This window comes from Pseudopodoces humilis, chromosome 3 (assembly GCF_049639895.1).
Source record: "Pseudopodoces humilis isolate 2021_Gansu_Grassland_sample_001 chromosome 3, ASM4963989v1, whole genome shotgun sequence".
NCBI classification, from domain to species: Eukaryota; Metazoa; Chordata; class Aves; order Passeriformes; family Paridae; genus Pseudopodoces; species Pseudopodoces humilis.
The window spans coordinates 53,451,505-53,478,442 of NC_142202.1; the positions used below are offsets into that span (position 1 = coordinate 53,451,505).

General features: G+C 37.8%; 1 protein-coding gene across 6 annotated transcripts in view; it reads right to left on the reverse strand.

Moving 5' to 3' along the window:
- Window positions 1-26,938, reverse strand: part of TULP4 (TUB like protein 4) — a 149,073-nt gene that overhangs the window by 91,632 nt on the left and 30,503 nt on the right. For all 6 annotated transcript variants that reach the window (XM_088052776.1, XM_014263502.2, XM_005518430.3 and 3 more), the window contains exon 2: window positions 23,874-26,149. In XM_088052776.1, coding sequence (XP_087908902.1) covers window positions 23,874-24,125 — 252 coding nt within the window. In that variant the 5' untranslated portion in view covers window positions 24,126-26,149. The remainder of the gene's footprint in view (window positions 1-23,873; window positions 26,150-26,938) is intronic.

Sequence of the window (26,938 nt, forward strand, 5' to 3'; positions counted from 1 at the left end):
TTCTCCAGGAGATCACACAAACTTAGTGAGTTTTGCAGCTTTCAATCTCTTTTTTTCAACAACTTCTCTAACATTTGCAAAAAAACAAGAGTTGCTTATCTGTTTTTTTTTCTACTGGACTCCTAGAAAAGAACATTCAAAAGCAGAGTTCTACAAATAATGAGAGAATTGAACAGTGTTGACCATCACAGATCTTTCATATCTTTCTTTCAAGAAAATTGAAATCACCTAAAATTAAGCCTATTAACAACCAAACAGCTTGACTGACTAACTAGAAGTCACTGCAGCTTTAAGTCATCAACTAATTTTAAAAAAAAAATATTTTAAAAAACCCTCTAACTTTTGAAACAGCAGAAGCTTCCCAAGGCATGGAAGCTGTGAGGACTAAAAGATGCTCATATGAAAAACAAGATTTTTTTTCTCCACTGAACTAAAAAAGTAAAGCATTATAAATAGATCATAACCAAAATAGTATCTGCCTATAAAAAGAAACATGCAGTCCCAGTCTTGAATACATCTATTTACTCACTACTGGAAATTCCTGAAAGACATCTGCTGAAAAGAAAGGTTGCTTCCTGCTCTGGTTCAAACACTACTCAACACTCTCAAACAGGAGGTGTGACAAAGAGAATAGGGGTCTTGCAGGATATTTTCTTTTTCATTATTATTGGAGTGAGCGTTTCTGCTTTAATCTCTCTTTCTCTGCTGTGTTCTCCATCTCATTTCTTTCACCACACTCAAAACACTGCTGCCATTACACAGCAGCCAGAGGCAGCATCCTATATGCTCCCCCAGCAAGCCAAACCATTTAACTACATGGTGCTTGCTATCAGACTTCTAAAGTGAAGTTCCTGCTGTGAACAGCTTCTGCTAAATGGACATTATTATTATCACAATCTTTTTTTTCCCAAACAAACATATGTCAGACTCCCCAGAAACATTCATTTTGTTCTACTGACTGAAGCAATTTAATCCCAACTGACTAGTTTTACTTGCAATTAACTTTTTGAATATTTTCCATTTATGAACCAGTACAGAATTGGTAATTGGATGGTTTAACTTTTAAAAACTGTAGACAGCACTTTTTCCCTTAAATGCTGAAATCCATATAGGCCAACTAAATAGGAACCAAGATGTTGCTTAACCCAATGCTCCTTTTTTTTTTTTTTTTTTTTTCTTTTTCTCCAATATTAAGAGGACCTTCTGTTTCCATGGCATTTTCTTTCTTTCAAAGAGATCTACAAAGGCAAAGTCTGGTTTCTCAGACAGCAAAAAGCAATATTCTTTTCATAAATTTAACCATTCTTTCTTATTAAAGTATTATTTCAAGTTGCTCCATAAAAATCAAATTTACCTTGTAGCAGGCAGCAAGAGTGAGCTGAACTGCAGATGGATTTGCATCCATCTGTTACAGTTATGTGGAGAGGAAAAATAAGAAACAAAATCCAGTATCTTCAAAAATGATAACTTCTATATCAAAGCAAAGATGCAATCTAAATTTTATTAAACTCCACAGTCACAGAAGACTCAAGTGTTATGTAAATATCTGATATGGAAAATGAAACACAATATATTTGATTACTGCTGTGTCACGTATCAGGGAACTTAGATAGCACTTCATATTAGGTATGCTTTTTTTTATGTAATAAAAAGATACTTTTGCCATTCAGAAAAAAAGTAAATAAATACTAAAATTTAGATTTAGACATAAGGAAACAACGTGAAGCTTTGAATACTCTCAAAAAAAGGAAAAAACTAAGAAAAATATGAATGCATCCTTTATGGAAACTAGCATCACAAATAGTCATCAAGTGATTCTGAGAAAAATTATGAAATATTCAGCTTTATTCCCAGCTAAACCATCTAATCCCAAGCAACATAAGGTGTAGGTATGAAGATAAAAGGAAGTCACAGAGAGAGTGGAACTGCACCACAGCTTAATGCAAGTAAATAAATTAGGTCTAGTGGCCCAAAGATACAACAACACTTTACACTTCCACAGCTTCTTTCACATTCAAAGCAATGAAAGTGTGAACTAGAATAAAAAAATACTGTACCACTTTAAAAAGTTGTAATTCAGCTCAAGCTACATTGATAATTACTAATGCAAGTCACAGAATGAAGTTTGAAGAAGCAGACACAAAATTTCCTTCTACTGGAAGTTACTTCTCTGCTTTTCAAGGCAAACCTCATAGAAAATGCAATAAGGTCAGCCAATTAGCTTCTGTCTGTCTTGGATGACACATAGTATTCTGTCTCTTTGAAAGTAAGCTTTTCCTCTACAGTCCTCTCCAAAGGGCTTTACCTTGTCTTACTCCACATGCCTCCAACATTTCTGTCCCTCAGTAAACCTTCAATCAGTATTTTTTTCCTATCCCTTATCAAAAGCAAATAACATTCTCCCAGCCCACAGCACAGACTGAAGGACTGATTTTAAAAGAGTATTTCTTCCTAAAGTGAATCATCTTAAAATGCCAGTGCCTCATATTTTAGTGTCAATGCCATAATAATTTTAGACCAAGCACTGATGCCAATGGATTTACACGTGAAGCCCTGCCAAATGATCAGATTTGGTTGGCAATTAATATCTCCATTAATTTTGCATTTCTACATGAAAAAAAGTAATTCTCAAACAAAAGGCTTCACACCTCACCCAAGAATACATTAGTAAGCATCCCAGTGAGTCATAAACACTGAATACTCAGTCCTGCTAACAAGGCCCCAGCAAGGTTGTTTCTGAATATTATCCTCCACAGTAAGATGTTTAATCAACAGTGCTACGCAAAACCTCTATTCTGCAGCTAGAGAACATAAAACCCCAAATTCAAACTGGTCTGAAGCTTCCCTTTTGCCCCAGTTTATCATTGAAATAAATAGTTTTAAACATTTATTTGGTTGGAAAGCTCATTTTAGTATCTACAAGTGAATGTAACTTTACAAGTATCCACCATGTTAGCTGAGCATTTTATAAGCAAATAGCAATAAAATGTTCCTTTTTATAACTAAATGACTTTTCTGCAGAATCACAACACAAGCTGAGGTTGGAAGGGATCTCTGCAGGTCATTTGGCCCAAGCCCAAGCTCAAGAAGAGGCACACCTAGACTTGGCTGCCCAGGACCACGTCCAGGAGGCTTTTGAGTATTCCCAAGTTAACAACCTCTCTGGGCAACTTGTCCCAGAGCTCAGTCACCCTCCCAGTAAAACAGCATTTCCTGATGTTTAGAGGGAACTTTCTGTCTTTCAGTTTGTGCCCGTCACCTCTGGTCTTGTCACTGGACACAGCTCAACTCTCTACTCAGACAAAACCAAAAAATTTTAAAAAACAGTATTTACAAGGATGCAAGGGGCAGTAAAAATAACTGCCTCTGACATTTTAAAGAACATTTTAGGTAGTAATTATGCTTTGAGATCTTCATTTATGTTAATGTTTGCATTCCCTTGCAAAATTTCTTTCTCATTTCATTTCCCAATACAGTGACTCTTTATAGACTTTAGCCCTTTAACTACTATTGTGTCCTAGCTTTTTCTTTCCAAATCTTCATCTTATGGCAATTTTGTTTCTTTGTACATTTGCTGTAGTTTGTAGGTGCCTGTGTCCTTCACCTACTTTTTGCATTTTAATATCTTCTCAAGGAAACATGCTCATTAAGTTGCATCATTTCCATATATTTACTTTACTACATTCAACAACAAAGGTATTTGACATTTAATGTCTTCCTCACTAAAACTTAAAAAAAAAACTTTTAAAAATGCTCACCATTTTCCAGGAGGACAAATGTTACTGAATTGAGTGATCTGCTAGCTAAGATCAGACGCAGCATGATCAAAGCCAGGAAAGTAGACACCTCTAGTAAAACCCACAAGTCTTTCCCTCAATGCATGAAATCTCTCTGAGAAAGGCAATCACAAAAACCAGTCACCAGAAAACAGATCAATACTTCAGTACATCAGTATTACCATGGACCAAGCCTAGCAAAGTAATTCATACCTATTACCCAGTCAAGAGAGAGAAATCAAATATACTGCCTACATGCACAAATTTTTTTGCACTCACATTTTAAAACAAATAAAGATGATCTTATTTCTTATGATGAAAGTAAAAGATAAAGGTAGATGATTATATGACAGCATTAAATACATAAAGGCTACAGATGCCAGAAAGAAGAATCTCACAGCACTTCAAATATATGTATTTCCATTAACTTGGTAGGTGAAGAGCTGCTCTGAACTGACAACTGTATAACAAAAACCCCTGATCTTCTAGCCAACAAGTGACTTGGCTTTAGCTTCAAGGCTTCATGCCACTTAATAAGATTTCTCCAAGGGCTGTAGGATGGATTTCCTGAGCACAGACACACATCTCCTCAACACAAAACCCAGTAAGAATTCAGGTCCCTGGGAAGGCTCAGGAACAAGTGCTCACAGCCTTGTTTCCTTTGTGCTCTCCTCCTGTAACTCCATTACATGGAAAAGTGGCCTCTGTTCCTCTGCTGGCTTCCCTGCAGGCCCTTCAGAGCACAAGCAAAGGTAAACTGTGACAGCAGCTTTCTTGCCTGTCCATCCCTCATGCGAAGCCCCCACGCAGTGCGCGGCTCCGGAGGACCCCAGGGGCAGGGCCAGGACAGCAAAAGCAGCTGGTGCCATGGTGCACAAATTCTGCACATCGCCAAGAGAGAAACATGGCTTGCGGGAAAAGAAAAAAAGAAAAGAAAAGAAAAAAATATCTATTTAGTGCAAGCCTCTTACAAGACATGTGAAGATGCGGTCACAGCCAAGCAAGCCAGCTGTTCTCTGCAGTAGTCTTGTCAAAGCAAGCTCTCTTTACCCCCATGAGCAAACAGATCTCGCTTTCAGGACTCCAGGTCTGCCAATGTGATTTTGACAATCTGACTCACACAGGTTTTGAAGCTGTTCAACTTCTTTTATCTGCCTGTGTGCATGCTGAATGCAGCCATCCTTCATGCTGAAAATAAAATAAATACATATCATCATTCATCACCACTGTTTTGACAAATATTACATGGAACAAAGAAGCAGGAATTGTACTGGGAGCCCATGTCAGGTCCTCTATCTGTCACCAGTTAAAATGTTCCCCACTAGGCTTTCTTCCAAAGAAACACATCAGCCCTAACTATAACAAGTGGCAACTGTCATTATTACATTGGCCTTCATTAGCAACTGCAAGGAGGTGGGGGAGAAAGGCAAAACGGAGACCAGCATTACGCCACTGTATCGGTTTTCGTTACTGCTACGTGGAGTTGTTGTTCCTCTAGTCTCAAAACACATATATATCAACTTCAAAACACCCTGAACCGGGAAAAAACACATGATTCAGATGTAGGGGTACATTAGATTCTGTATGAGCAACAGACTAGCATGATTCAAATCAGGATAATAAATTACTGTAGTGGTATGGAATAAATAATTAACAACTGTTACGACCTTTTCCAGTGGAGCAGAAAAAAAGATCACTGAACAAAATCTGAAGTATGGATATTCAAACAACAAAGGAACTAATTTTTCCATACCATCCATAGGTAAATTGTACAATTTGCTATACAGGATTGGTCAAAACTTTACACTTGATGCAAATAGCAGTAAGGCAAATTCACAAAAGAAAACGTAAGGACACAAGGACACAAATTCGCTGAAGTCATAAGAACAAGGCCTGTGTGCCTGGCCCAGAGAGCTCCTGAGCTGCAGACTCCTGGATCTGTATCAGAAAAGCATAATTACAAGCTCATTGGTGCTTAAACACTTTCCTGTGTGTTGACTACCAGTCACTGCCAGAGACAGGACACTGTGACATCTGGATGTTTGATCTGATACCCTATGGATGCTAGTAATCACTGTGGACAAAGCCTTTAACATGCAGAATGTCATGCTGCCCTGTCTCAAACAAGTGACAATTAATTATATTATTAATTCTATCTTAGGATTAATTCTAAATTAAATCTAAAAATTACCAGAGCCAACATTAACTTTTTTTTTTTCCTCTCTCTGCCTCTGGCAAAATCTGCTTTTTTTTTTTTTCCATTCCTGTTTTCAAAAGGTCGATATTTGAAATTTTAAGTATCTTTTATTTTCTCATCACATCAAAATTTAAATTGCATAATAAAGTTAAAATTCTGTCAAGGGACATCTTAAGAACACTGAGCAGTATATCTGTAAGCCAACACAGGCAGCTTAAGATACTTCTGTTTCTATAACACACCATCATAGAGCCTTACCAGACCAAATGATCAAATCAAAATTGCAACAAACACCTGAAGACCTTGTGGAACTTGTTAAAATCGTCTTAACACCATAAAGTTCAGGCAGAAACCTCTGGCCCAAACAATAAAGCAAAGGGTATTTAAATGGCACAACAGAAAGTAGGACTGAGCCATTTCAGAAATACAGATAGGGTTTGGTGCAGGTGTAAGACAAGGAGTCAGATGAACCAGACAAAGCAGCAATAAGAATGAGGTAAAGCTGAAGAGTTTAATTTCAAAATGAAAAATGCTAGGAAAACAGGAAAGCAAAATTCAGGCATGGTTAATGACAGATTAAAAAAAAAAAAATTATTCTATTTTTCAAGCAGCACCTTCTCAGTAAGTTCTGAAGATTGTTTTATCACAACCATAAAACCAGTACTACAGTAGACCAGTATTACTGACTTCTGCCAGAAGTCTGACAGTAAACCAGTGAAGACCACGAACTAAGAAGTGCTAAACACATTATGCACAAGGGTGTAAAGCAGACTTCTTTGATCACACTCCTTTTACCTGCCCCCCTGAATATCTGGGCAGAGTATCCATCTGTGGATCTATTTAAAGCTACAACAAAGAGGATGCTTCACACAGGTATGACAAGTTTGGACTGACAAAGACAACTGCAGTGTCCAAGAAAGCTTCAACAGAGTCAGAACTCTGCTTGATACAACAAATTATTACTCTGCTTTTTAGCTATTTCAATTAATGTACATTTTACATTAAAACAGCCATTCTATTTTTAACTCACAAACACCAAACACACATTAGTAAGGAGTAACTGAAATCTGCAATGTCTCCTTGTTTTATAAACCTTCAGCCATACTGTATGTAACAACCCTTGGATACCAGTCATAAACCAGAAGATTTACAATTCTCCAATGAATACAAGACTCTGTAGGCAAGAATTCATGGCATCTTTCTAGTCACCCAGACTGCCTTCAGTTATGCTCTTACAGGACAGTAATGACTGAAATCTTTCACTTAGAAGACAATGCTCCTGATCCCGATATATAGGGAATACCACATAGAAGCCACCCCAGCACTGGCACTAGGGATTGCACCAGGATTGCTGGCAACAGGTGAGTATAAACCTTAAGGGCTGAAAAAATTCTTGCAGCTGTCACATTTTTGCATATCCACTCTAACTGATATCTCTCTGATCATCCTTCAGAATAGTCATCCTCTAGCTTTTCCCAAACACGGATTTCACATAAAGAAATTCAAAAGGAATAAAAGAAGAAAAGGCAATATATGGTTACTTAATTATCAAAATATTTTTGAAGAAAAAGGGTGAAACTGTACAGGGGCAGGAAGAGAAAATCACAGAAATATTACTTGAGAAAATGCAGGAGTGGAATTTAAGATGATGATGACGACTGTTGTTATTGCTGTTATTATTATTGCTACTATCATTATTTGTTTATTTGTATAATTTAAATAAAGGTCTAAAAGGGTCATGTGGACAAAACTCCCATCAATAATGCCACCATGAAATGGCAGCCATGCAAAGCAGAAACCAATCACAGGTTGCCAGAAGGTATAATAAATGCACAGCATGATGTTCAGGGTGTGTTGGGTGGACCCTTCCAAAGTACTAAGTCATGTTATAGACTTTTCTTCTGCCCTCAATCTAATCTAATCTATTTGCAGACAATAATTTGGCACAGCAAAAGGATTACAGTTCAGATAACAAACATGGCAGCAACACAGATTTAATTTAAATTATCTCATAAAAAGGAAGATCCATTTATGGAGAAATCTATAAAAAACAGGATGCTTTAAATAAGCCCTTGTGGTTGATCTTCATTTGCCTATGGCATTCTGATGGCTCCAGAAGGCTTTCCTTGGGAAAGACAGCAAGAAGACATAACCCAGACCAGTAATATCCAAAACCTCAAAAAGATGCATCTCAAAAGATGCTTCGTCCTACAAAACAGTGAATTACTTGAGTATCCTGTGCTTAATGGGTGGATAAGGGTCCTAACACACCAATTCCAAGCAAAGCAAGCAAACTCACATTTCAGAAAAGCAGCTTCCTTGCTTGAATCAGCACTGCCATCTCCCTTCTTGCAGCTGGTCACCCATGGGCATGATGAAAAGGCCAGGCAAAACCAAACTGCAGACTGCATGTCAGCAAGGCACCCTGCCTGCTCTGCATCAGATCCAGGCTCAGGACACCCCACTGCACCATGAGTTCCACTCCTGTATAACAACTCACATTTTCCCGTTAACGTTTCAGCGTGAACTTCTTCTCTTGCCCTTTTCTGCAAGACTTGTTTATTTCAACTGAGCTATTTTTGTCTATTTTGTGTCCCCTCCCTGTGTTCTTTTATCTGTTACCCATGTTTCTTCCACTCCTTTCAGTAACTGGGAACTAATCCCTTTGTGGGTGGTTTGCACAAGGACAAACCCAACAGACCTCTTGCTTGATTTTTATGTGTTTATTTATTTATTTTTAATCTTGCCTGGCTACATATTTTATTTGGCAGCTTTATGTAGAGATTTCCTTTTAGTGTTTTAATTCAGGCCATAGAGGCCTCAATAGGAAACTTAATAAATGATCTAAAATAAATAACTATGACATTCAAACGGTTTCACACCACACATGGGCAAGAACAGAGATGTTGCAATAAAGCATTTCAGTGATAAACAAATTCACAGGCCCAGACAAGAGGTAAAATCTAAAGGTGCCATTATCCAATGCCTTTCATCTGAAAGGACCCTGGAGCACTTTGTTATACAGCTTTGTTTATAACAGGGAGATCATAAAATAGATTAATATTCTAAAGGATCCAGCATTCCATTTCTACTAGAGTTTGTCATATACTTCTGAGTTTTAACAGCTTTTTGATGTCACCTTGTTTGGCATCCTTGTGACTGAGAGATCCAGCCTCCATCTTTTTTGCTATGTAGCTTGACTTGGTCGCTTACTGCTGGATCTTTCACTGAAAAAGATCCCTGCAGAACAGAAAAAGCAAACAAAGAGCTGCTCCAGCTTCAGGGATAGCCTGGATCCAGAGATACATCAGCTCCAGCTACCTACAACAGAGACTACTATCACTGCAGGTGTGCAGTGGCTCTTACAGCTGTGTGAAGCATAACAGCTTATCATCACTGGTGGTAACAGCACAAAGGAGACGGGCAGCCAGAGCTCATTCCTTAGCAGGGCTGTGATAAAGCACCTGGGCTCCACATATGGACCACCAGCAAAGCACTGCCACAAGCCCGTTCTCCAGCTGTTGCTCAGGTAACTTCCACTGGAGGGACAAACACAACCCTGTGGTACAAGGTACCTGTTTACTTTTATTGGTTCTGGGAAGGACATCACAGTAGTGCTCCACAAAAAGTCCAGTCATGTGGCAGAGGAGAAGCAAAAGCACCCAATTTTCTTAACGCCTGAATAAGATATTTGCTCATCTGCTTCCAGAACAATGATGAAGTGACAGGAAATTTCAAAAGAGCAGCCAGAGTTATTAGCTTGCTAATAACCACCCAAAAATGAATACAAATTGGTGAGCAGCCTTCTATCAAACAATTCTGTGACTGTCGTGACTAGAGTTGCTCCAAAAATTTTCAGCTGATTAAAAATCCTCAAAACAAGCCTCTTATCTTCAACTATTATTGGCTCACATAAATAGAAATCTGTGTCTTCAATTTTATATGAAGTGTTTTCAAGGCTTCCCTTCCTTACTCATCCCAAATAGTGAATGAAGAAAGCAGGAGACTATTTTTTTAAGCAGAAATACAAAGATGAAGAGGAGTGAGGAAATGGCTTTTGAAAGCTTTTTTGTATTTTAAGTGAAGAGTTCAAATACTTTCAATTTGTACAAAAAACCCAAAACAAAGTTGTCACTATAAACAGATTAGACAAAAATTTTACAGAATCTGACACATTCCACTGCTGAAAAGCAGTGCCATCCTCACAAATATTTAAAAAATAATAACCCATCTTTCTCTATTAGGGAAAATTTCCATTTCACAAGAATAGTAGCTAAATCTACACTGACAGAAGTTACCCATGAGTGGCACAGCACAGTATGATGGAACTGCCACTGCTACCGAACACTTGTAAACATAATTTGGAAAATCAGCCATCATCACATTGGACAGTGAACCTGAAAAAGCATTTTCTGCCACAGCCTGGAAGTATAAAAATTCTTTTAAAAGAAGACATTTCATCTTTTTAAAGCCTCCAGTACAGTTCATGCACCTACTGCAGGTTATTTCATGGGCCTCTGCTTCATTTTGGCAATGTAAGGACTAGAAAATGCAGCGTTTAAGGTTGATTTATTTAACAGTAGCAACTGTTTACACAATTTGCTCCCATGTATATATTCAAAACCCACTTCCACTGACATTCAAAATAAACGTTTAACACCTCAAAGTTATCATAGTAAGGAGAAAGGTAACATTTTTTTGCTTCTTCCACAACAAAAGGGTTAACTTTACTCATAACTGCAACAGTATGTTCCATTAAACACACTTAAACCTGTTTGAAATACCATGTTTAACAGATGATCTAGGAGAGCAAACCTACACTAACCTACAAAACCTTGATTACTGGTGAGGATTAAAAGCTCAGCTTGGTTTTTTGGACCACGGAGGTATTTGCTGTAGTGGTGAGCATAGATTAAGTTGGCTGATAAAACTGCCACCTTTCTCACCATTTCCCATCATTTCTCAAGTGATTCTGGAGTTAATTGGCAATAAGAAACTTCATTTACTATCTGACTTTCTTTCAGCTTTCACACCTACCCAAGGGAGTTACATACCATATTTCAGACTCAAATAACTGTGATTCTCAGTCTTAATAATCACTGCAGCATATAAGTACATCACAGATTATTTTCTTTTTTAGCGCATTTTAAAAGTCAAGTTTAACAAGAGTATGTTAGATCTGACATCACAAATGTTATCATCAACAACACTGAACTCAATTATTGAAATCTCTCATTGACATGAATCATGTTATCCATCCTCTGGGCACAATGCCCATCATTACAATTGTTCTATAGTTCAGAACAGGTGATTTCTAAGCTACTGAACTGACAATCACAGCGAGCCAGATGTAAAACATAGCTTAATATACCCTTACTCTGACTGCTGTGAGCCTAGGTTTTGAGCTTTGAATGTAGCTATGCTGTTTATTGAGGAATTCCTCAAGATTAGCTAGGTATATACCAAAAACACCTCACTGTACTGGTGCCCATGTTCAATGGGGTTAAATATTACTCATAATCAAACTCTGAAGATGAGTCATGGAAATTTATTTTTAAATTGGCTTGTGAAATCAGATACTCAGAAGAATATCAAGATTAAACTGACAAAGACTAATGCCAAGAAATGTTGGCTACCTGTGTAAAATTACAGCTTCAGATCATTTAATGAAAATTAATTGAGTCATCTTCACAGTTCCAAAGATAGAAAAATTAGAACTACCATTTTCCAAAAAATGAGAAATACATGCAGGTTATGGTGAAAAGCTATGTGTAAAAAAAAAAAAAAAATGAAAAAAAAATCCTTCACAGCAACACTGAGCTGCTGAACCATTAGACTTTGTTTTTCTTCATGGCCTTCACTGCATACTTACTACTTTCCAAAACAAGTAATATGGAACTTGTTTGGGCAACTCTCCCTCATCCACAGGCACCGCACAGGCACTGAACAGAAGAGAATGACAAGGAATCAAAAAAAAAAAAGTATGTATTGAGGTAATGGAAAACTGAATCACAGTAAGTATGTAAACCAACGCATTCAAAGAAATGAACTGACACGGTAAATCAGCTGCAGCTAATGCTGGCATTACATAACTTCTGATAGCTCAATCTTTCCCTCTGAAACACAATGGCTGTCTGACAAATTGCTCAAGTTTTACAACAGAAGTAGGATAAACCTACATGCTGCTCCTGACATCCACCATCAACCCACAAAGCGATGAGCAGGACTGATATCTACTATCTACATTTAACTAACAGCTATTAAAGTTGTCATCTCTGGTTTGGATCACTCACAGCAGAGGATGAAGATATTGTGACCACATCTAATAGCTCTTTATGAATTCAAGACATTGCCATAGGCCCAACCCCAAGGACTGGCACAGAAGGCCACATTAGAAAAGCAGCAGGCAGGCTTGCTCTCTTCTCTGCCACCTATTCCCTCCAAGTATTCCTGCATCTTGAATCCAAACAGTCCCAAAACTCCCAGCCTACCTATACCTCAGGCTCATTCCCACATCTACCTAAATTCTGAGCTCCTTCCCTTTTCTCATAAAATTTGCTATCACTTCATATGAAATTAATTACATATTAGATGCCTACATCAAGTAAGTAAAAACCTCTGCTTGAACAAATGCTAGGAAAAGTACTAATGGATGCCCAGCAGGTAATAATATTTTTCAACAGCACAATAATAATATTGGAAAGCTTACAATTTCTAGAGTGAGTAGAAGTAAAACTAGCAGTTCAGTTGCTACCAGTATTTGCACTAATAGTTTAAAAATAAAATTTTAATAACAAGGTATTTCTTATATTGCTAGTAGTTTTAGAAAAAACAACCTAGGACACTAGAGTGCCTTCAGTATTAAAAGCTTTCAAGTTTCTGTCCTTAAGATTACAAATGTGAAGGCCACAAGAAACTTAAAAACCAGCTGCTTAAACCCATCAACTTTAAAATCTTTTAAGTCTCTGTCATACTCTTTACAAACAGGAAATACACTTGCTATTAAACCTCAGTGCATCTCAGTATAGAAGTCTTATGCTCAGAAATTACATTGAAAAAAATCTCAAATGAAGTGATAAAATGCCTAGTGCACAGCATTACAAGTTCTTTATATTGTGCTTTCTAGTCTTATGGGCAAGATGGAAGTTTTCAAACCTGGCAAGACTGTTCTGATTACCGTCACAATTATGCATCAAAGCTGCAGAAAAAGCAATTAAAATGTAAACAAGGCATTATGAAAATATTCTGTAGGAATGGAAACAAAAATACATGTATTTGACTCAAAAGGTAGTGTAGGATCGCCTGGTTTTAAGGAAGTATCTCTCCTATTTCATGCTTCAAATGGCTCATTTTTGCTGTCAACAGCAAGACCTCCAGGACAGAAAAATGACCTACACCTGTAATTACTGACACCCACTGTGGTGCAGTAAAACAGTCATTTCCCTGACCAGTGTAATCACAACTATATCTCACTTCTCCACTCCGAGGCAACTGAAGAGGAAGCTGGCTGAGGGAGGACAATTTTAACACTTACTAAGTGACCATAGAGACTAAAACCCTTACCACAGTTAACCCAAAGAAACACCAGCTTCAGACAGGCCCTATAATAATACATAACAACACTGTGTTAAAACCTAACTTGAAGCTGTTTATTCAACAGCATAACTTTATGGCAGCCATAAGGCATAATAACAAAGTATAACTGGGATCATAAATAATATGTATGAAAATGACAATGTCAAAATCTAATTTGTTAACCTCTCTGCTGGATTTGTTTCTTCTGAAGAACTTCGGGCAGGACAAATTCTTTCATTTATGAACAACTCTCAACTTGAAGCACTGCTTCAAAAGACTTCTTATTTCTTTCAAACAAGAACAACATCTATGTATATACCAACAGGTATTTCTCAATAAACAAGTAAACTTGGTTTACATTTTTATAATTTGCATAATCATTGCTAATATTCAAGAAAGCTAATGACACCAGATTTCTCTCACAAGTGAAACGCAGAGTCTGGAATCTCTAATTAGTAAGAGGACTACTAAACCTGAAGAAACCATTGAGACTATTATTCTGGAAACAGTAAGAATGCTGGAAATGCAGTGAAGTGTAAATGAAACACATAGATTATTATTTTTCATAGGAAAATAGTAATTCCTACTCTAACATCTGTGATCAATGGCAAAAGCAGAATTGCTAAGATAACGTACATGAGAAAACATTTATCACAGACACCAGTAAACAAAACTTAACGCTAAGGCCTCGTTTTGTACAGTCAAGAAAGCAATCTGAGCCTGGATGAACATCAAAAGTTCTTCCCTTTCATCCGTTTTATTCAGTACTGGTCCCATTTAGGTTATCAAGCATATGCCTAGCTCAAGACATCACCAGAAAAAGAAGTGACGGGTACCTTCAAACTGCAGCCTTTCTTAGCCACTTCATCCTCCACATATTTTTAAGGAACATTTTGAGCATCCATTCCTTAAAATAAACACAACTCCCTCCACAGCAACACCTTTATTAATTAACCAGGCATTTGACATTCTCACTTCTGTTGCAGCAGCTGCAACCACAGTTCCATTGTATGCTCGTAGGAAACTGCTCAACTGAAGAGCAAGATATTTGTATATTATCTGGCTCAAAAAATACTGCACAGGACCAAATTAGAATTGGGGAAAGGCAAAGAAGAAAACACAGGATCCCTTTTCTTTATGATAGCCCTAATATAAATGCCTTGTTGTGTCCCTTACAAACTCTGTAGTACGCAATCAACACTCCTTTTACCCAAAGCAGAGCATCAGAAAGCAGTCTCACTGTATCCTCAAAACAGCCTTCTGGGATATCTTCACATGCACACCTTTGACAGATAAGGTCATTCCTCAAGAAAGGTCCTCATTAGGGAAGCAACAAATCACACAGAATCACAGAACAAACTAGACTGGAAAAGACCTTTGAGATCATCAAGTCCAACCCATAACCTAACACCTCCTTATCACCTAAACCATGGCACCGAGTGCCACATCCAGTCTTTTTTTAAATACATCCGGGGACGGTGACTCTACCACCTCCCTGGGCAGACGATCACAGTGCCCAATAACTATTTCAGCGAAGAATTTTTTTCTGATGTTTAACCTTTTCCTGGTGCAGCTAGCTTAAGGTTAAATATCCCATTTTTAGTATTTTGTATTCAAATAATCAAGATTTTTGCGTAACCTTTCTACCTTATTTTTTCCTACTGACTTAATTTTCTGTTGTGTCTCTACCTGAAGAATGACCTTGTTACTCCTTTTGGTGAAATTTGTTTTCCTGCGAAACTCAATCCCCTCTAGCTCTTTCAGGTTCAACACTTTAGAGCTGTCTCTTTCCTAGGTGGAAGAACTCTCTGACACCTTACTCAGCAGACTGGATTCCTTCTGTAACAGGCTGAAATATTCACTCTTTCCCAACTTCTCCAGTATCTCTTCCAGGTGCTTATATTTGGCCCCCTCTCCAGGACATCACTCAAGACATTAACAGGACATCACCATACTGCTGATAATCAGCCTTCTGCTGTTGGCCATTATCCTCTGGAAGCTGCATCTGTGGAACTGACTGCTGCCTTCTGCTGACTGTCAGTGCATGCCAGATCCCCCACACGTTTGCTCAGCTTCACAAAAGCCAGTGCCATTCTCCACTAGGACAACATTTTGAGGCTGGCTGCACTCCAGCTACACCTGTCGCTCCTGCACAAGGCAGCTGCATGTACACACCTCTCCTAGGCAGTGTGCATCTGCTGCTGCAGGTTTCTTCACAGTTCTGCCCTGTCTCTTTCCCTGATGAAACAATTACTTGCCATTTTCTCATTTTACAAGCAGATGAGCCAAGTCAGTAACTGGGGCACTGCTTCCTTGTGATACAATTTCCTCCAGAAGTCTAATCTTTCAGGGTCTACACTTAGCATTTTTTATCACTTTACTTGAAGGGCTGTAGGCTTCTATAGCTTACAACAGACTCACGTTTCTGCAGCTTCTTCCAAAACTTTTCAAACACCATGATTTGTACATCTGAACAGTTCCTTCTCTTCAGCTCAGTGACAATTTTCCTTCCCAAATTCGGTTTCTCCTATGAAGTCATTCTCACATCCAACAGCTCAACTTTCTTCTGCATTTTAATAACCTCTGCCTGTAACTCTGCATGAGGATTTTGATTATGTTCTCCAGCTCTTTAACTACTTGGAAAACCATCTGGATTTCTCCTCAGGAAAAAAAAAAAAAAAATTTCTCCTCTTCCAGCACATCAGTTTGTTCTTGTTTTAGCCAAACTTGAATGGATTCTCTCCACACTCTGGTGTACTTATAGCTTCCTGCCTGCCTTCAAGAGCTGTTTTTTGATGCTGCTTCACCAAATTTTGTGCAAAAGATTTTGCTTAGATTTACAAACAGATTTCACAGAGTCACAGAGTGATTGGGGTGGAACTTCTGGAAGTTATGAGCTCCCTGCTCAAGCAGGGACATGGATTTGCTTGCCCAGGACTGTGTTCAGATGTCTCTTTTGATTATTTCCAAGGATGGAGACTCCAAAGCCTCTCTGGGCTATGTAAGCCACCTGCCCTCACAGTAAAAAACATTTTCTGATGTTCATGGGGTTCCTGCGGTTTAGTTTGTGCCTTTTACCTCTCTCACTGGGAACCACCAAAAAGAGCCTGGCTCCATCTTCTTTGCATCCTCCCTGCAGGTATTTACATACACTAAAAAGACTCTTCTGAACCTTCTCTTTAGGCTGAATGGTCCCAGCTCTCTGTCTTTACTTACAGTTGAGGTGCTCCAGTCCCTCAATCATCTTTGTGGCCCTTCACTGACCTTTCTTAGTGGGGAACCCCCACCCCAGAACATGATCCTCCAGGTGTGGCCTCACCAGTGCAGAGGGTAAGGACCACCACCCTAAAACAGCTGGCAATACTTCTGATGTCACCAAGGATACCGTTTGCCCTCTTTGCAGTAAGGGTAACACTGCTTGCTCATGTTCAACATTCTGATTAGGGTAAACAAAGCTGTGTTTTCTTCATTAGTAAAGTCATCTACATACATTTATTTTCCTTAAAATTAAAATAAACAAGAAAAAAAATTTTAAAAATAAATCAATGCATAAGGATACTATTTTGCAGTATATGAATTTGTCAAGTAATTCTAGAACTGGAATATCACAATTCTGATGAAAACCATAAACCAGCATTTCTTTCTGAAAATGCTCAAGAACTCCCCCAATTCAACTTAATTTTCATTACTTCCCATAATGTATTATACAAGTGGATTACTTCTCTTTAAAGAAGCTCCTAATGCAAAGAGGATACTGAGCACTTCTCTCAGAAGTTCATGCATGTTTGCAAAGGATTGCTCTTAAAGCAGAGATGCTGGTTGCCCAAGGGTAAGTGCCAATAAAATATCTTTTGTCTGTCCTACTACATTCTAGCTACACTTGACAAGCAGTTATTTGGTACTCTACATTCAATCATATTGTGAAATGTTTATAGTTTGCAATGGATATCTCATCTGTTCAGACTATATGTAATTTGATTAATTCCTGAGGGAACTATTTAAACCAAGGCAGTGTCCTTAATGATTATTATGGCTCAGAAATGCTATCATAAAACCTAATTTCTCCACTATTCAGATGCTCAATGTGTATGTATGCTATACAAGGCTTAAATTCTTTATTGAACATTTTATTCAGAAAGTGCTCATATTCCAAGCTAAGGTATTCACTGTCTAGTAGGTGAGTAATCTCATCTATTCAGTACATCAATAGGTCCTCATCATTAAACTTTTGTTAAAGAAAACACATTTATTTCCCTTGAACACACAAATTATGTGGAACAACTGCTTCTATACAGAACAACAAACTATCTTCACCCTAATTCAAAAAGCAAGAAATGCCCCTCAGGCAGATCATTATCTAAAAATATGCATGTTGCTATCTTTCAGCAATTTTTTGAGTAAAAGCTTGGAGTAATTTCTGATATAGGTGAGCTTAATTGCACTTCAAACTTCTTTTGAGTAGAATTATCTCACAACAGAACTTTAGCTACATGTTACAGTACGATAAAATTTTAAACTGCATGGATGACCCACTTACAAAAATAATTTTGTTTAAAAGCTGACAGTAGTTTTCACATCATATATTCCTTTTTTGCCCAGCTTTCAGGATAATTATCTAGATGCTTATTAGTACGAACCAGAAAAACTGTAATTTAAAATCTCCCAAAGCTTATGACCTAACCTTTGCAGAAACAAACTGCTGCATGACCTACAAGAGCAATTTCCAAGAAGCAGATCAATGCAGCATTACTATCCCTCATTACTCAGCAACAATTGTATTGGATAGTTTGCTTCAAAGCCACAACTGCATAAGAATAAACATTGAACAGAGAGGCTGGGATTCTGAGGCAATTGAGAAAACTGGACAGAGAGACAGAAAGAAAAGGCCTTTCATAAAAATATTTGTGAAAGCAGGAGCTGGGTATGGCTGGAAAAAAACCAGTACCACAAAGGAAAAGGAGAAGACTCACTAGAAGTGGTCACAGTTCTAAGAGTGAACAAAGTATACAGAAGGTGTGCTGGTACACAAGTTTAGGCCATATCTTGGCATTTGCAAACTGATACAGGGCATAGAAATGGGAAACAGCAAGACTGCTATTTGCATTTAAGGGAAAAGGATCAATCATTTCCAACTTACTGCTCCATCTATTTTCTTCAACAATTCTCCTAAGAGAAGGCTATGAAAGACACCCCGGAATGCCATGGAGCAGGTTTAAACTTCAGCAAAGGTTGAAAAGATTGGTAAAAGACTATCAAAAAGGTTTAAAATGTATTTTGGCTCTTCTAATATTTGCTTTAAGAAATAAAAGTGCTCAAGCACCCAGACTAAATGCAGAGCAGGCAGTTCAAGAAGGTGCAATAAGAAGCCCACATGAAAGCCCAACACATCTGTCCTTTCTGAAAACAAGCAGTCAGAAGTGCCTGGCAATACCAGTCACAGTACAAATCCACCAGAGCCAGCACAGTCAGGCACAGGACCTATTATCCTACAAGTCACTTCCCACTAGTTCTGTCTCTCTCTGCAGCATTATTTTTCTGTAGCCGTTAACAGTTTAAGGACATAGGAAGGGCATGGTTTGTAGACAGATATAGCACTGAATCAGGCAGAAGGGATGTAAAGACTACGCAAGTTTTCAGAAATACAAGTCCTTCTTCAGAACCTTGTATGCCCAAAAGCTTGTCTGTCTTTTCCAATTACACGAGCTTGCTTTAACAAAGAGACAGTATTTCTGCCAACAAACATCCTGTCTTCTTTGTGCAGTGACAGAAAAACAGAAAAGAGATCTGCAGTACCGCTGCAGTTTACAACAGTGTATGTCTTGTACCACCGAGGCTTCTAAAGCCAAAAAGCATCATCATGGCATCATTCTACCTCAAGATTTTTTAATTATTCACCAGTAACAACTGTTCCAGCTGTGTCTGAAGGTAACATTTGATACAAGGGATCCATACTGTAAAGAGTCACATGTTGATTCAATTTTTCAGTCCAAGAATCATAATAAAAATCACATTTAACATTCAAATGCCAGTTATATTAAAACAAAGTTTAAACAAACAAACAAAAAGTTTTCCTGTATTGTTTTTCCTGTATTCTTACCAGTGACACTACAAACCAAGAAACACTACTGAAAAGGCTTATCTGTTTGGGTTTTTAAAATTTATTTCCTAAACAAGAAACAGACTTCTGGAAAAAAATCTGCTCTGCAAGATACATATAACCTCAATAAAATAGGACAGGATAAAGAAAGTATTTCTTTCTTTTCAAAACAGGAAAAACCATTTTTAAGCTCCTTCTACTCTAAACCAAAACAAAACCAAGAACTGTGCAGACTTCCATAACTAATGTACTATGAAAACCAACATGTACTGAATATTTTTAAAGGATAGTGTTCCTTTGAAAAGCTGTAACTAATTCATTTGACATCTCCAGCTGAGATACATTTACATCCCTATCTACTAAAACCTGTGCTAAATGAAACAGGGTAGGTTTTTTTGGAGCTGTAGACATGTCCTTGGAACACTCAAATAGTAACAAATGTAAATAAATAATTTCCTTTATATTTACAGTAAAAAATGTTATATATGATCAGTAATGTATTCAGCTTGTTACTTAATTCACTGCATCTAATTTGTATATACTTGTAATACTTTTTAATGCTTCAGTCTAGCAATTAGCATACTGAAACTTATTAAATATATCAAAGATGTCTTTTTAGTTAGCACAGTCAAAAGCAAATGTACACCTGCAAAACATTTTTTAAGCACTAGTCGTTTAAGAAACAGTAAGTGCCATAAAAATTGGTACCATCTTCATACACTAGACACAACAGAAAGCATTAAAAGAAACACTTAAAATGGCACCATCCAACCAATTAGATTTGCAGACACCTTACAAACATTTCACAGGAAGGAAAATCCCTAACAAGGCTAACTGAAGCCTCCTAAATTAAGTTTGGGGTTTTTTTTCTAATTATCTCTCACAGAACCCCCTGAAAATCTCTACACAGAAAACTCAAGATGGATCAGATGTTGAAAGTTGGTATCTCTGTTGCACTATAAAAAAAATACTCAGCCTGGCATGCTTCGGAGCCTACTGGTCACACATTTTGTACCACAAAATGCAGTATTTTCACCCCCTACCACAGAATGGGAATATGCTTATTTTAAGTCTGTAATTCTCCTTAGTAACTACAAAAAAAAAAAAAAAACAAAACAAAAAAAAAACTTAAAAAAAATAATTGCTGCAAACTCTAACAACCAAATGAAGCAATTGTAGAAACACAAGTGTGGCTTACACGACAATGCTTTTAATTCTCAATTACTGTTCAACATGATGAGTCATTCAAATACAGCACTAATATACATGTCAGTAATTCAGTCCTGGGGATTCCTCATTCTTGTTTGTATTCATAGGCTACAGGCATGTTATTAAAGTCAAGAAAATATACCAGAACGATTTCAGTGAATTTCTTCAGCAGAAATACATAACAAGCATTCACCTTCTTGACTCACTTAAAAATAGTCTCACATTCTTACCAGAAGCACACTGCTGCCACATTACCTCTTCTTCTAGATTTTCACTTCAAAACTGAAATACCATGTAGTGCTCTGCCCCCAGCATACTGTTAATTACACCCCAAATGGAAAGCATTTAGCTTCTATATTGTCACTCTTCCATTCTGCTCATTTCAACATTTTATACTTAATAATCAAATGCATACGAATGTTGAAGTAGCATTGTATGACTGAAAAGCAATAAACTTCACCTGGCACCCTAGCTTCATCCCAGAAAAAATATAGAGAAAATTAACCTTTTATAAATAAACTATAAAATAGGTATAAATCACAATTTCTGGGGAATAGACAACACAATACGCTTCTAGAACTGGTCAACGAATCAAACAGGCTCTTACGAGTTTTGTCAATCACAATCTAAGGACCCATTCTGTGCAACAAATGCAGCTTTAATCAGACACACATACCAGGATGTGTTTGCAAAATCAACATTTGCCGTTATGAATGGCAGTACACAGTAGAGACAACATTGTTGTTGGTTTGCTTTTTAACAGGAGAATAGGAAAACAAAACATTTACTTCTTCTTATGCAAATATTAGCAATAAGCACTGCTGTTCAATATTTTCTTTCGAGGATCTTTTAGTAGACAGATCAAGAAAAAAAGGTGTTTTCTAAAGAAAAAAAATATTGCTGTCCATTCAACTATGTATCTTTAACATTCCTATCCAAATTAGTGGGATTCTCCTATAAAATGATTAAATTCAGTAAGCCTGGTGAAGGGCATTGTGTAACACATCATCTTGTAAAAATGAACTTTTACTTACAATGATGGTCAAAAAGCCATGACAGTAGAAAAATCTGATAGCAGCCACAGACTCCTCACAGAAACCTAGTTCCACTAAAACCACTTCTCTTCTCCCTCAGTTGTATCTCACCATGTCAATTTTGTTTTACAAAGACAAAGTGGCAGTCTCTGCTCTGGTCATTGACACAGTTCCTGCTATCAGGAGAATTACTTACAGGAACATAACCTTTTATTAATGACAAACTTGACAACAACAACAACAAAAAGATTCAAACAAAAAGAAAATTTTCATTTAATTTGAGTCTCTCATGCCAATCACTGTTAACTGATAGGATGTGTAAACAGCACAGCTAAATCCACACAGCAATGATGCAGTGACCCAGAAGGAGACTCCAATGGCCAACTGAGTAAATAAAGCAAAACTGGCCAAACCCAAAGAGTAGCATGCACATGAGCATCTTCTCCACTTAAACAGGCACATACTGAAACCTAGTCTTGTATTTCCAAGTTCTGCAGTAAGTCTTCATGCTCCTGTAAACAGCACTTCCTTATTCTTATTATTCCTTATTGTTCCCAAAACATATATTACACAAAAGAAGAAAAGCAAGTGCCCAGGTTCACAGAAAAGTTCTATAACAAAATACTGAGAAATGAAAAGGGGTTATTGTGTTACACACTTAAAATACAACACACAAATAAAATGTAATTTGTAATTGAAAATTAAATTGACAACTAGTTGTCACTCAGACCAAAATGCTGGATTCAAACATCATTCTTCCCTTTGGGAAAATGTGGCTGTAATTTTTTTGAATGAACCTGATACAAATATGTACATGAATCTGTCTTTCATCTATACATATAAAAGCCTGTATGATTTACCATACACCCACACATCTCAATACACACAAAGCATGCGGAAGCAATTATTTCAGACTAAGTATTTATTGGCTGCTCCCTTTTTCCTTAGAAGAGGCTTGTTATCGATGTTATACCAGAAACAAAACTACCTCCTTCTGAAACTTTGGTGCAGCTTGTGTTGAAAGGGCATCACATATTCCCATAGTCCACCCAATAAACAGGATAAGAGACAAGAAAAAACACACTGTATCTTTGGTTTTCATTTCAGTACTTAAAATGTAATTCCACCCACCAACCTAAAAGATTTTGATTTTTTGTCTTTGATTTGGACAGATCCTTCTCAAAGAGCACATCCAAACACATACTAACTAAAAAGCAGAAACAAACTAGGCCCTCCCTGCTGTCTATGACACTTGGTATGCTACTGTGCATCACCTGCACTTTCCATGAAGCATTATACAGAGAAAGAGATGGGAGCCAGGAAGATGATAAAGCACAGCTGAAAGATCAGTTTATACCAACAGATCTATGCTTTTCAGAAAACACAAATGGAGAAGTTTTTGTATCACTGTACTCAGGACAATGCCTTGCACACTGAACTTACGGCATTTCACTGCAAGGCACCTCAGCATTTCTTTGAGAAGCCACACTTGGCCTTTTTTCTCACAAAATGAGAAGTTTTGCCAGATACAAAAACAATCTCCTGTCACAGGCCGTTCCAGTTTGCAGCTTCTGAAAATCTGACAGACTTCAACCAAGCTTTTTTCCCATTCCCCTGCCTTTCAATTAGTCTTCCAGGACAGAATTCATTAAAGTGTGAAAGCAGTCACAGTCGACTATTTCAACTTCTAACTTCCATTAACATGCACTTACTGCATTTGCCTGGGAACTGGCAGGTGCTAGGGAATGAAGGAGAAAGTAGGCCAAACCAGACACATTTCTAGGGAACCTCCCACCATCAGCCTTATATGCTTGAATTTACCAGAAAAATTCCAATTGAATAAAATCACATTTGGATTAGTCCTGAGCCTCCTTCATACTACTCTGTCAAATTTCAAGCAGAAATACTTTTAAAAACTACTTTAAAAAAAAAGAAAAAAAAGATAGCTATCATTTTTTTTAAAGTGTAACACACGTTTTGCTTACCTCACTGTTGTGGCCCCTCAAATTGAAGTTGATTCTCTGAGGGGTGTTCCGGTCCCTCCTGCAATGGCTGGAAGTAAAAGTGACGCCTACAACTCCTCTGCCATTGCCTGTTGCCAACCAGCCTTCCTCATAGTACCGCCTCCTGCACACCGGTTTCTCCTTCTCACTTTTGGGGACTCTGCCTTTCCAGGAGAGGCAGAGGATGTTGGAATCGCTGCAAAGAACAGGCCCATGTTCCACTGCTGCATACATGCTTTTTAAATATTTTATTTTTTGACATAAGAAAGTAATGTGTCTAGTGCACAAAATTTAAATCAATTTTTTTTTTTTTTTATTGATAAGACTGACCTGGGATAGATCATTGAAAGGGAGGAGGATGGGATCAGTGTTTATAAATATCCACCAAATGCATAGTGAAAAATTCCTCTATAAAAGATGATGGCAGTTGGCTAAGAAAAAGTAACACTTAAAAAAAAAATTCAGGTTCATTTTTGTTTTGAGTCTGTAGAGTGGGGGTGCACTTATCCTTTGGAGAAACAGCTACTTCATAAGAGGCGCTCAAGAAATGGTTAAGTCATCTTTTTGCTCAACTTGATATAATCTTTATACAGCCTGAGATTCCAGTTTAGCGTAATGCAATTCCAGAGACAAAGAGTTGCAAATGTGTAGGTTTCAAGTAACTTAAGGCTTTTAAAATTTCCTCCAGTCAAATTTTCTTCAAAAGTTCAGTTGCAGAAATTTAAACACACGCACATACATATATCTGTATATATATGACCTTCCTCTTTTCCAAGCTGCCCTCTGGCATATCTTTTCCATCTGATGTATTTCTGCTGCTAAAGCTGAAAGAGATTGCATAAAGGGAAAAAAAGGCACACAAACCGTGTGAAACAACAGACCCGAACTTGTGCAGGCACTGGTGTGCCAGGCCAGTTGGGAAATCCCTCTTGGTACTGAACCGCTCGTTGGACTCAAAAGTTTTTGCAATCCAAAGCCAATCCAATTTTCATTGCAGCACTTTTTTTCCACCAGAGACCCAACACAGCCTGAACTGTTTATCACGCTATCTTGCCTGCTTTCCCACTTTTTGCTGCCACACACGAATGAAAAAGAACCCTCTCTTCATTTATAGCAGAATCCAAAATGCTCTAAAGCTTTTAGCTTTCAAAGTAGATAAGTTTGCCTCAGGTGAACTGTGAAGTTCTCTCTCCTGTGAAACAGGCTAAAATGTCAAGCTGTTTTTCCTTTACTTTTCTGGTTTTTTCTGCTACAAGGAATCACAGACTTTTCATTATACCATAAAAAAACAAATGCCAGAATTAAAGCACATCAAGTAAGCACTCTTTCAAAATCTTCTAAAATTCAAGGAAGGAAGAATTATAATCATCTAAAAAAGAAAGAGAAGCAGCATTAAAAATCTGACTTCCTGGGTTCTCTATTTCTCTAGGTATTTTCCTTGTTTGTTTGATCGGATCTTTCCTTCTTGATGCTTGTCTACAGCACAGATTCATAGTTCCAGACACAACATTTGCAGCTGTACAAGAAGGAAACATATGAAGTATTCCAATCGTTTTATTTGAATAACATTTATGAGCTCAATTAGCTAGTATTTATACCACACCAAGCAAAAAGAGGAAAAAAGAGAGGGAGAAAGAATATGCAAGTCTGATGACCTGGTTAACTCAAGGACGGTGAGGTTTGCTCAGTTCAGTGCCCAGACTTGTCCCATAGTTCCTCAACTTATTTACTTCCAGTCATCATTACTCAGCAGGTCACAATTTGTTAGTCCATTCACAATCTACTGAGCCCAAAGCAAAACGTGCCGAAGACCATTATTCTTCTGCTGGAACTAAATCAGTTTCCTCTGCCCTCTTGATTTTTCTGTTTCCCTCACAGCTATTGATTTAGATTGTGGAGGTATTTATTAGGCTTCTTCTGCAGAGGGTGTTTCTTCCTTCTCTTCTTGCAAACTTTTTTCAGCCGTGAAGACCATGTGCAAAGCTGAACGTTACTGGCAGGTGTCTTTCCATGGATTACAGATTCCTGTGCTGCAAAGGTGCTCCATCTGGTTCTCAGATTAATTTTCATCAACTGCAAAGCTCTCAGGAATGTGCCAGATAAAGTCTACGTGATGACAGAAACATGTGCGTTTTCATGTACATGCAGTGCACACACCAGTCTGGTACTCAGAGCTGCATCTGCCTTCCCAGTTCAGGTGTGGTAATCTTGTAAGATGCCCGTTACTCAAAACTTGAAATGCCTGGATTCTTCCAACTCTGCAAGGCAAAGCACACACACACACACATAAAAAGAAAAAAGTGAATAAAAAAAGTCACAAAACAAGTTAAAAACACTGGTACTACTGTTATAGTAATCAAAGTATTATGATTAAGGATTTTATATTGGACTCCTATAAAGTATATTATATATAGATAAAAACATTATTCGGACACACACATTTGATATATTTGTATTTGACATACACACAAAAGACAAACGACAAAATTTTCTTTTACACTTCTAAAAGTTTTCACAATGGACATGTATAGCTAATGAAATGTATCTGGGATGGATACTTTGTGGGGGACAGGAGGAGGAAGAGCTTTGTCCTGGTCACAGTCTCTGGAGCAAAGTCTTAAAGGATTTCACAGCTTTGAAATGAAGATGGGTAAGGGAAATGTTAGTGATAGAGCAGGTACAGGTTCAGACCCTGAGATACACCAACAGAAGCACAGAATGGCTGACCTGGAAGGGACCTCTGGACATCACCTGGTCCAACCACTACGCTCAAGCAGGGTCACCTGTAGTCAGTTGCCCAGGACTGTATCCAGGCAGCTTCTGAATGTCCCCAAGGATGAAACCCTATGAACCCTCTGGGCAACCTGTGCCAGTGCTTAGTCATCCTTAGTCAAGTACTTCCTGATGTTTAGAGGGAACAACCCATGTTTCAGTTTGTGCTCATCGCCTCTGGTTCTGTCACTGGATACCACCTTTAAGCCTGTCTCTTTCATTTAACTCCCTACCATCAACAGTACACAACAAAAAGATCTCCTTAAGCTTTTTCT